General features: G+C 37.9%; 1 protein-coding gene across 2 annotated transcripts in view; it reads left to right on the top strand.

Annotated features, from left to right (window-relative positions):
* Edem2 (ER degradation enhancer, mannosidase alpha-like 2) overlaps positions 1 to 12243 on the top strand; it is a 285175-nt gene that overhangs the window by 214214 nt on the left and 58718 nt on the right. For both annotated transcript variants that reach the window (XM_070086564.1, XM_070086565.1), the window contains one exon: positions 7503 to 7604. In XM_070086564.1, coding sequence (XP_069942665.1) covers positions 7503 to 7604 — 102 coding nt within the window. The remainder of the gene's footprint in view (positions 1 to 7502; positions 7605 to 12243) is intronic.

Below are 12243 nucleotides of genomic sequence, written 5' to 3'. Positions count from 1 at the left end.
TTCAATAAAGGTAAGTGTCATTTATTCTTCATTTAGTAGACTAGTACATGCACAATATATACTGTGCATGTACTACTCTACTATTGTGCATGTATCCTTCTCTTTGTGTGTGGGAAAATGTATATTTCATGTGGTAAAAAATTTTTTTTCATACTTTTGGGTGTCTTGCACGGATTAATTTGATTTCCATTATTTCTTATGGGGAAAATTCATTCACATACCGATTATTTCGCATAACAATTACCCCTCTTGCACGGATTAAAATCGTTATGCGGGGGTCCACTGTATATACTCTCTGTGTCCATATATTGCTTGTAACGGCTTGACAGAGCTGGAGAGCGAAACGTTGCCACAATAAAAATGTCACATTAGTTGCACTTGTGTCCTTTTACTTTACATATTGTCGATAATTCTACCAACATTATTACAAATCCATAAATGCCATAAAAACCTCTTTACCTTTATCAATATACTGTTTGCCTATATGCTTCACTGTAAACACTTGGTCTACACACACCCTATCCTTCCTGAAGCCTACTCCTCCATCTGCTGTCCTGCTCTCCATCTTACTCTTAATTCTTTCACTAATGACTCTACCATACACTTTACCAGGTATACTCAACAGGCTTATTCCCCTATAATTTTTACACTGTTTTGTCTCCTTTTCCTTTATAAAAAGGAACTATGCATGTTCCCTGCCAATCCCTAGGAACCTTTTCCTCTTTCATACATTTATTAAATATAAGAACTAACCATTCCAAAACTATATCCCCTCCTCCCTGCTTTTAACATTTCTGTCCATATCCCATCAATCCCAGCTGCTTTACCCCCTTTCATTCTCTATCCACTGCTTCATGCACATCCCCCACACTCACATCTGGCACTTCCTCACTCCTACAAGATGTTATTTTTCCCTGCCCAGTACATGAAATTCAAACTTTATTCTATATAAGTATTACAATGCTGAGTTTACAGAATTTGGTTATTGTGTGGTTTACATGTAGTAAAATAATAATTACAGAGTGTACCACTAGAACGCCTAGCATGGCTAGGCATTTCGGGCAGACTTATATTAAATCTTAGGTTTAAAATGTTACAAAATTATGAGATAAGTTGGTATTATGGCTAAGTGACTAAATACTAGTTGTGAGTTTAGCAATGTGAATGCTTTTGTTTTGGCACTATACATAGTTTCAGTATTGGAGTATCACAGGCCAACTTTTGACTAGTTAAGATTCATTATTTTGAGATTGATATTTCTGTTTATAGTCAAATGGGTGAGTGTAAGTGTGAACCACCAGGTGGTATTTGTATTATTAGTTGACAGGGTGTATCAGGGAGATAAGATGTTTTCTGATGGTAGTTTTGAAGGTGATGAATGTGTCTGCAGTTTTGGAATTTTCAGGTAGGGTGTTCCAGATTTTAGGGCCTTTGACATACATTGAATTTTTGTAAAGGTTTAGTCGGACATGGGGAATGTCATAGAGATGTTTGTGTCTGGTGTTGTGCCTGTGGGTTCTGTCACAACTATCAAGAAAGCTTTTTAGGTCAAGGTTAATATTGGAATTTAAGGTCCTGTAGATGTAGATTGCACAGTAGTAAGTGTGGATGTACTGAACAGGGAGTAAGTTTAGATCTATGAAGAGTGGGGGGGGGTGTGTTGCCAGGGATGGGATTTAGTGATTATTCTTACTGCGGCTTTTTGTTGGGTTATTATTGGCTTTAGGTGTGTTGCTGCAGTTGAACCCCAAGCACAGATAGCATAGGTGAGGTATGGATATATAAGTGAATGGTATAGTGTGAGAAGGGCAGTTTGCGGCACGTAGTATCGTATCTTGGAGAGGATCCCAACCGTTTTGGATACTTTTTTGGTTATGTGTTGGATATGGGTGCTGAAGTTCAGGTTGTTGTCGAGGTATAGGCCTAGGAATTTGCCCTCATTATGCCTGGTAATTAGAGTGTTGTCGATCTTAATGTTAATTTGCGCATCTCCTGCTCTGCTACCAAACATAATGTAGTAGGTTTTGTCAACGTTAAGCGTAAGTTTATTGGCTGTCATCCAAGTCGATATTTTGATCAGCTCCTCATTAACAATGGTGTTGAGGGTTGCAAGATTAGGGTGAGAGATGACATAAGTCGTGTCGTCAGCAAAGAGAATGGGGTTCAGGTGTCGAGATACATTTGGAAGATCATTGATGTATATGAGGAAGAGCAGGGGACCAAGGACACTTCCCTGCGGAACTCCAGTATCAAGTAGCTGTGTTGTTGATGCTGTGTCTTTAATGGTGACATACTGATACCTATTAGTAAGGTAAGATTTGAAATATGCAAGCGCATGGCCTCTTATACCATAATGGTCAAGTTTGTGGAGTAGGATGCCGTGGTCTATTGTGTCAAAAGCTTTTCTTAGGTCAATAACAATTCCTAGTGGATATTCCTTATTTTCCAATGCTGTGTAAAGCAGATCTAGCATTTTTATAATTGCATCGTTAGTGCTTTTATTTTTCCTGAATCCAAATTGGCAGGGGTTGAGTATGTTTTGTGATGTTATAAATGAATATAGTCTCCTGTGCACAAGCTTCTCAAAGATTTTGGATAGCAATGGTAAGTTTGATATTGGCCTATAGTTGTTTAAATCTGTAGGGTCACCACCTTTATGTATTGGTGTAACCCTTGCTGTCTTGAGTAGGTTCGGGAAGGTGCTAGCTTCTAGTGACTTGTTAAAAAGCAATGAGATAGTATGCGAGAGGACATGGGCCACTCTCTTGTACAATAATGGTGGGACATGAGACAGATTCCCTGAGTTATTTTTAAGTGACTTTATAATCTCGGCGACTTCCGTGGGCTCAGTTGGAGCAAGATAGAAGGAATTTGGGAAATTCCCATCTAGGTAGTCCCCGGCATGGGCATTGGTACGTGGGATTTTATTGGCAAGATTAGAACCTATGGTTGAGAAGAAGTCGTTTATCTTGTTAGCTGTGTCGGTGAGTTGCAGTGGTGTTTCATTAGGTTTAGTTAGGACAATATTCTTGTTTTTTTTCAGTTTGTGGGTCCCTAGAATCTGAGAGAGTGTTTTCCAGGTCTTTTTTTATATCTCCTCTTGTGTCAGTGAATCTACTGGAGTAGTATAGTTGTTTGGCTTTCTTTATTACTTTGGTGAGGACTGATGAATAGTGTTTAAGAATATCTTTGTGTATTAAGCCCTGTCTATATTGCTTTTCATATTGGTGTTTCTTATCAATGGATTTCAGAATGGTGCTGGTTAGCCATGGGCAACCAAGCCGTTTGTTTGTGATCTGTTTCATTTTTATAGGACAATGTTTGTTGTATAGTCTAAGTAGTTTGTTAAGAAAAATGTCTGTCCAGTTGTCAATACCATTGGCCTTGGAGAATTCTGTAGGCCAGTCAACAGTCTCTAGGTCAGCTGTGAACTTCCTTATTGAGGCCTCATCATGGAGTCTAAATGAGACTTTGTTGTATTCAAGTGGTGGTTTACTAATGTTTGTCAAGAGGAAGGTAGGGTAGTGGTCTGTAGTGCTATCTGTGATTATCCCTGATTTAAGGGGGGCTAGTATATTGGTCCATATGTGGTCTATTATGGTTGCACTTGTTTCAGTGAGCCTGGTTGGTTTAGTTATTATTGGTATGAGAAGTGTGTTGTTCATATTGTTGATGAAATCAGTTACAGGCTGATCATCTAGTAGGCCAAGGTTGATGTTGAAGTCTCCAGCTAAGAGAAGGTGGTGCTTATTCATTTGTCTGTTTGTTATTAGTGCCTTTAATTTCTCACTGAAGTTTGGGATGTTAGTGTGGGGTATCCGGTAAATGGCACCGATTGTTATAGGCGTCTTAAGGTTTTTTACAGTAAAATTAGCAAAAATGTATTCTCCATATTCATCACTAAAGCAATTGGTGCTGATACAAGATAATTGGTTAGAGTAATAGATTGCAATACCACCCCCAACTTGGTATGGTCTGCAGTTGTGGATTGCTGTGTATCCTGGTAGAGGGTAGATATCTATTGTGTCCTGTTTTAGCCAGGTCTCGGTAAGAATAATGCAGGAGAAGGGTGTCTTTAGTGATTCAAGGAGTGCCAGGAGGTCATCATAGTGTTTGCTTAAGGACCTGATGTTGTAGTTAAGTACTGATAGACTTTTATCATTGTTTAGGATAGTGCTGGCTTGTGATGCTGTGTAGTAAAGGCAGTTACTTTCCAATAGGTTTTGATTGTGTGTCAGATTATGTAGGTTTAGATCAGGGTCAACGTGATCAATCATCTTCTAGGTTTAAATTATGGTTATTTATCCTGAGTTGTGTGTTGAGTTTTAGTACTGATATCTGTAGTGGTGGGAAGTTTGGACAAGTATATAGCTATAGCATTTTGGTCATGTAGAGTATAGTCACTAATACACATAATGAAGTTGGTGTTGTCTATGTGTTGTGCTGGAATGAGCTAAAGTACAACTAGGTATAAACTAATAATATAAAAATACAAATTAAAAATAGCACAAGACTCTCACTTGTAATTGCACTAAGGTCTAATGTAATGACTTTGGTATAGTCTATGTATTGACCTAGAGTGAACAATAGTACAACTAGGTTTAATCTAATAATGTAGAAATACAAATTAAAAATAGCACCAGGCTCTCACTAGTAATTACACTATGGTCTAATATAATGACTTTGGTACTGACTATGTATTGAGCTAGAATGAGCTATAGTACAACTGAGTTTAATCTAATGATATAAAAAAGGCACAAGACTCTCAGTTGTAATTGCACTAAGGTGTTATATAAGTTGTTTACAAGAATTAGAGTATAACTAGATTTAAATTGACAAGATAAAATATACAAGTTAAGGTAGCAAAAGAATAAAAAAAAGTAGAAAAAAAAAATATGAGGTAGTTGGTACTAGTTAGCAAAAGATAGTTAAGGGCCTTGAACAATAATATAATTGAAATATACACTAATTGCACACACAATATAGTCACTAAGATATGAAAACAATCTTAGAGTAGGACTTACAATATAAACTTATAATATAAAAATACAAATTGAAATGGTACTTGCAATTGCACTAGAGTCTGGTATAGGTTGTTGACAAGATCAAGAGTATAACTAGATTTAAATAGACAAAATAAAATTCACAATTAAAGTACCAAAAGAATAATAGTAAAAAATAACAATGGTAATGTCTTGGTTATAATATGATAGTAAGATGGCAACAAAATGTTATGGGAAGTATAAAATAATGTTTAATGTAAAAAAGTAAAATTGACTGGTAGTAAATATGGTGTTTAATAAAATTTTAGTAAGTAATAATGATTACAAAAAAAGTGAAAAAGTAATGTTTATTTCATTCAATATTGCACTGGTAGTTATACTTGAGGTTATTTGGCAGTACAAGGTAATTAAGAGTACTCTAAGATAGTAAATGTGGTATTAAAACAGATAAAGGTAATTAGACAAGTAATGGTTATTAAATGTCAAAAATGTTGAGAGTAAATTGAAATTATAGTAAAAATTGTAATTATTAATTTTAGTAAGTAATATCAATTGATAGTATTTAAAAAAATATGAGGTAGTAATATGGACAGAGAAAGTATCAATTCAGCTAATGTTTAAGCAAACAATAGTAAATAAGAAAATTACATAAGGTGACTTATGCTTACTAGTAAAATCACAAAATGAGGTAGTTGATTATTTAATTACTTAGAGATTGTACAATGAAATTTGAACAATAATGGAGCAAAACATACACTACACTACGTAGGCTTCCCTATCCATATCCTTAGGCTTCCCTATCCTTAACATTTAACAATTCCTCAAAATATTCCCTACATTTTCTCAATACCTCTAACTCTCCTCTCTTCTTTTTAACTGTAAAATCCATTCATTTCCTAGGCTTTCTCAACTTATTAGTCTCACTCCAAAACTTTTTCTTATTTTTAATCTCATTTGCTCTGTTTTAAATTCCACCACTCTTTTAACTATTTTTTTTTCTCTCCATATATTCCTCCCTCATTATATCACTTCTATTTTGTAAAAACCTCTCATATGCTAACTGTTTTTCTACTACTATTCACCTCATCATTCCACCAATCACTCTTCTTCCCTCCTGCACACACTTGCCTGTAACCACAAACTTCTGATATACACTCTAACACTACATTCTTAAACCTACCCCATACCTCTTCAACCTCATTGCCTATAAATATGTATTAATATGTGTAGAGGTAGAAAGTAGAAAGTGAACATAGATAAGAGTAAGGTGATGAGGGTTTCAAATGATTTAGATAAAGAAAACTTGGATATCACATTGGAGGGAGGGAATATGGAAGAAGTGGATGTGTTCAGATATTTAGGAGTTGACTTGTCAGTGGATGGGTTTATGAAGGATGAGATTAACCATAAAATTGATGAAGGAAAAAAGGTGAGTGGTGCACTGAAGTATCTGTAGAAACAAAAAAGTTATCCATGGAGGCAAAGAAGGGAATATATGAGAGTATAGTTGTACCAACACTTATATGGGTATGAAGCATGGGTTGTAAATGCTGCAGCGAGGAGGAGGCTGGAGGCAGTGGAGATATCGTGTCTAAGGGCAGTGTGTGATGCAGACTTACCTACTACTCCTTCCACAACAGTTTTACCCACTTTAGAATGTAGATCCCCCACCACAAGTACTCTCTCACTTGATTCAAAACTCCCCACACATTCAACATCTCCCAAAATTTCTCTCTCTTCTCTACACTTCTTTTTTCTCCAGGTGCATGAACACTTTCCACATCCAACCCTTATTTTACTTCGCATAATCCTTGAATTTATACATTTATATTCCCTCGTTTCCTGCCATAACTGATCATTCAACATTATTGCTACTCCTTCCTTAGCTCTGTTAGAAACCCGACCTAATCCCATTTATTTCGTCCCACTGAAACTCTCCTACTCCCTTCAGCTTTGTTTCACCTAGAGCCAGGACATCCAGCTTCTTTTCATTTATAACATCCACAGCCATCTTTCTTATAATATGCACTATATCCACACACATTCAAACATCCCAACTTAAAGTTTTTTTATTTTTATTTTTTAGTAAGCCATATGGGAAAAAAGGTTACTAGCCTGTTGCTCCTGGCATTTTCATTGACTTTTACAACACCCATGGCTCATGGAGGAAAGATTATTATTCTGCTTCTCCATAGATATGAAAGGAAAATAATAAGAAGAACTATTAGGAAAAAACAAAGAAAACTCAGATGAGTGTGTATACATGTGTATATGCATGTGTAATGTGAGCTAAGTGTATGTAAGAGTAGCAAGATATACCTGTTATCTTGTGTGTTTATGAGACAGAAAGAAGACACCAGCACTCCAAACATCGTGTAAAACGAATACAAGTTTCTGTCCTACACTCATATGGCAAGATAGTTGTACCTCCCTGGGTGGTTGCTGTCTGCCAACCTACTATTAAGAGATATATTTTAAATTATATTTTCTTTTATACAGGGAAGTGAAAATTTGGCTGATGATGACCTGGTAACAGTTGTAGAGGGACAACAGACAGCTCATTCTCAGTTACATGAACAAGAGGAATCTCAAAAGCATCAAGTATGTTTATAGTCCCAGTTCTTTAGATCTATGCATATTTTTAAGCCACCCTATTATAATTTTCCAAATTGAACCCTTTCACTGTCATGACCCACAAAATTAAAAGGCTTGTCAGTGTTGCAATTTAAAAACATATCTAAAAAGGTGGAAAATCTTTTTCTAGATGTATTTTTTTTATTAGCACATCTGCCATTTCCCACCAAGGCAGGGTGACCTGAAAAAGAAGAAATGCCTTCATCCTCATTCATTGTATCACTGTCTTGCCAGAGGTGCACCTACACTACAGTTAAGAAATTGCATCATCATCAACTCCTTCAGAGCACAGGCACTATACTTTCCAACTTCAGGACTCAGTCTGGCTTGCCTGTTTCCCTGAATCATTTCATAAATGTTACTTTGCTCATACTCCAAGAGCACATCAAGTCATAAAAACTATTTGTCTCCATTCGTTTCTGTCTAACACACTCATGCATGCTTACTAGAAGTCCAGGCCCCTCGCACACAAAACCTTTTTTCCCTCCCTCCAACCTTTCATAGGCTGATCCCTACCCCACCTTCCCTCCACTACAGATTTATTTGCTCTCCAAGTCATTCTATATTGTTCCATCCTCTCTAAATGTCCAAACCACCTCAGCAACCCCTCCTCAGCCCTCTGGATAATACTTTTAGTAACCCCACACCTCCTAATTTCCAGACTATCAGTTTTCTGCATTATATTCACACCACACATTGCCCTCAGATATGACATTTCCATTACCTCCAGCCTTCTCCTTGTTGCAGCATTCACCACCCATGCTTCACACTCATATAAGATGTAATGACACCAAAGATGAAAAATTTTATGGAAAACTTGTGGAATTTTTCAAGTGTGAAGTTGGAGAATGGGAAGCACTTTAAGCAACTGTGATTTTGCCCACTTAGATACCTATTTTGGGTCAGTTACATTTCACAATTACATTTTCTGGCTATTTTGTTAATGTACTTTCCATTCTATTGGTTGAGCACAAGAAACTGCCCATTCATTTATCAGAACTACCTTATAAAGTGCCCTGAAGTCTGGAATTTGGCAAATTCTACATAAAATTCATAAAATTCCAGTTGGAAAACACAAGTCCAAAATAAACATTTTGGGTATTCCAGTCACCAAAGTAACCTTTCTTCTGTTCATTAATCACATCCCCAAGCCATTCCTTTATAACCATCACTTTTCATTTTCATTTTGTCATCACAAAAAAAAAAAATTCACTATTTCTCAGCTAATAAAATATGACCAAGAATGATTGGTCGTATTTTAGGTTGTCCCAATAATTAACCCTTTGAGGGTCCAGAGGCCAAATCTCAAAAAAAAAAAAAAAAAAAAAAAATTATTATAGAATTAAAGATAATATTTTTCCAGAGGTATACAACAACACAAAACAAAAAATTCCAATCAGTTCTTTCCAAGATATTTAGGTGTGAAGTTAATCCTCAGTGACCGGGTGGCGGCAACATTGGTGACTTATGTAAAGTCGCATTTTTTTATTTTACTATTTTGTTACTTTTTTCTTTTCTAATTTTTTTTCCAGTAATGTTTCTGGCCTGTGAGACCAATATAATGCATAATGTATATATGTACACTTGTTGCATTGAACACAATAATCACACTAATATTTTCATCATTATATTGTTTACAAAACATGTTTACAACAAAAAACATGCAAAAATGTTGTACATATATTAATAATGTTCTATTATATATTTACATATGTACAGTCACTGAACATGTTCCTAGAACTGCTGCAGTTTGTGAAAGTCTTTGAAACAAGGTCTCATACACAGTGGTGTCTTACTCATCTGTGGACCAGTATGATTTTATATTATGCTTATAGACATGAGACATAAGCATTATTGTTGCAAAAAAAACAAATACATTTTAGCTGCAGTTATCTCCTTCCACCAGTGGATGATGATGTGCTTTGTCCTGAACTTGCTGAGTCAGCAGCTTGGGTCCCAGCCTGGGCTGGTGCTGCATGCTGCATACTCGTGGCACCACTACCACCTACTGACGCATGTAGTCTATCCATCCCAATTTTAGCCACATCATCATCACTTTCACTGTCTATTCCAGGTATAGGGCCACAGGATGTACTCCATCCCCTTGGAATTGCATATGGTACAGGGTGCCATATGGTACAGATACAGGGACAATACTGATGCATGTGGTCTATCCATCCCTATTGTGGCCACATCATCATCACTTTCACTGTCTATTCCAGGTGTAGAGCCACGGGATGTACTCCGTCCCCTTGGAATTGCATATGGTACAGATACAGGGACTCCATTGGAAGTAAGTCACTCTGTCTTTTTTGGGCTATCAAAGGATCTTTACACATATGTTGCTATGCATGATAATCTATGTAACTGTATTTGTGTATACCTGAATAAACTTACTTACCCGAGTGCATGTGGCATCACAAGAAAGTAAATTCATTCAGGTATACACAAATACAGTTACATAGATTATCATACATAGCAGTATATGTGTGGAGAACCTAGGATGACCCAAAAAAGTCATAGTGACTTATTTCCATTGGGGTCCCTATACCCTATACCATATGGTACCATTGTACCATTTGGTACAATGTACCATGTGATTCAGAACCATAGAATTCCTCTTCAGATCCACTTCCATCAGTGTTGGAACTATCACTTGGGAAGAGGAGAGTCCTGGTTCGCCGGGGAGTGAGAGCTTCCTTGCCGCGAGGCATGATGAACAAAGTGTACTGAGATGGCGTTCCCACAGTGCAATACGGGTGCCCCGATTTTTTGTTTACTGCTCACACTGACCACGCAGACCCATTCTCTTAGATGTAGGCCTACCAGACTTCTCATGCTAAATTTGAAGCTGATAGAATTATGGCATAGTTCTGTGGCTTGGACTCTGTCCCCAAAAAAACAAAAAAAACTGGGGTAGGGGCCTACCTTTCCTCAGGAAAATCACCATAAAATAAAATTTAATATTTCCTCCACTTTGAGGACTATTTCAGGCCACTTCTGGTCTGAAACTGACAAAGTATCTCCCTTTCACTAATACAGTGGACCCCCGCATAGCGATTTTAATCCGTGCAAGAGGGCTCATTGTTATGCGAAATGATCGGTATGCGAATGAATTTTCCCCATAAGAAATAATGGAAATCAAATTAATCCGTGCAAGACACCCAAAAGTATGAAAAAAAAAATTTTACCACATGAAATATACATTTTCCTACACACAAAGAGAAGGATACATGCACAATAATAGAGTAGTACATGCACAATATATATTGTGCATGTACTACTCTACTAAATGAAGAATAAATGACACTTACCTTTATTGAAGATGCAGCAATGACTGATGAGACACTGTGTCCTGGGAGTGCCTTTTCCTCCTGAGTACTGGAGGTCCTGTTTGGCATTTTCTTCCAGAACAGGCCTTATCACACTGTGTATGCCACTACGATTCTTAAATCTCTCAAACCAACCTTTGCTGGCTTTAAATTCACCAATATGAGCACTAGTTCCAGGCATTTTTTCCTGTTCACCTGGGTGTTAGTCGACTGGTGTGGGTTGCATCCTGGGAGACAAGATTAAGGACCCCAATGGAAATAAGTTAGACAGTCTTCGATGACACTGACTTTTTTGGGTTATCCTGGGTGGCAAATCCTCTGGGGTTAATTGTTTCTTGGTATTCTCAATAAGCCACACCAACAACGGTGCTACAGCAGCAGCAGCAGCTGACAGTGCTACAGCAGCAGCAGCAGCTGACAGTGCTACAGCAGCAGCAGCAGCTGACAGTGCTACAGCAGCAGCAGACGATGCTACAGCAGCAGCAGACGATGCTACAGCAGCAGCAGACGGTACTACAGCAGCAGCAGACGGTACTACAACAGCAGCAGCAGCAGCTGACGGTGGTACAACAGCAGCAGCAGCTGACAGTGCTACAGCAGCAGCAGACGATGCTACAGCAGCAGCAGACGGTACTACAGCAGCAGCAGCAGCTGATGGTGGTACAGCAGCAGCAGCAGCAGCAGCAGCAGCAGCAGCAGCAGCTGTACCACTAATAGTAGCGATGGTTGATTGGGGTTTATTATACAACCTGGCCAGCTTGGAGACACGCACTCCACTTTCATACTTATCAATGATCTTTTTCTTCATCTCTATAGTAATTCTCACCCTTATTGCTGTAGGGTTGGCACTAGAAGCTTTCTTGGGGCCCATGGTCACTTATTTTGCAGATAAAATCACCAAAAACACTGTAATAATACGAAATGTTCCGATTGTATGCTTGGATGTTACCGCGGAGGCTGGCTGGTAAACAATGCCACCGGCGGCACATGTGAGGCTGGCTAAGGGCGCACATTGGACGTGTCTCGGACGAACAGTGGTGAGCGGGTTTTTGAGTGGTATGCGAGGCAAAATTTTTGCGATAAAAGCGAGTGGTATGCGGATTAAACGTTATGTGATGCCGACGGTATGCGGGGGTCTACTGTATATCTTCCAACCTATGTACTGACACCAAGAAACTGCCAATAAAACCACGAAAGTAATCCTAAAAAACAAAGTTGCTATTTTAAACCAAACACAAGGTAGAGGTTAGGTGTTCCCATCTTGTATTGCATGA

Source organism: Cherax quadricarinatus, chromosome 19, assembly GCF_038502225.1.
Source record: "Cherax quadricarinatus isolate ZL_2023a chromosome 19, ASM3850222v1, whole genome shotgun sequence".
NCBI lineage: Eukaryota > Metazoa > Arthropoda > Malacostraca > Decapoda > Parastacidae > Cherax > Cherax quadricarinatus.
This window is presented reverse-complemented; position numbering and strand designations above follow the sequence as displayed.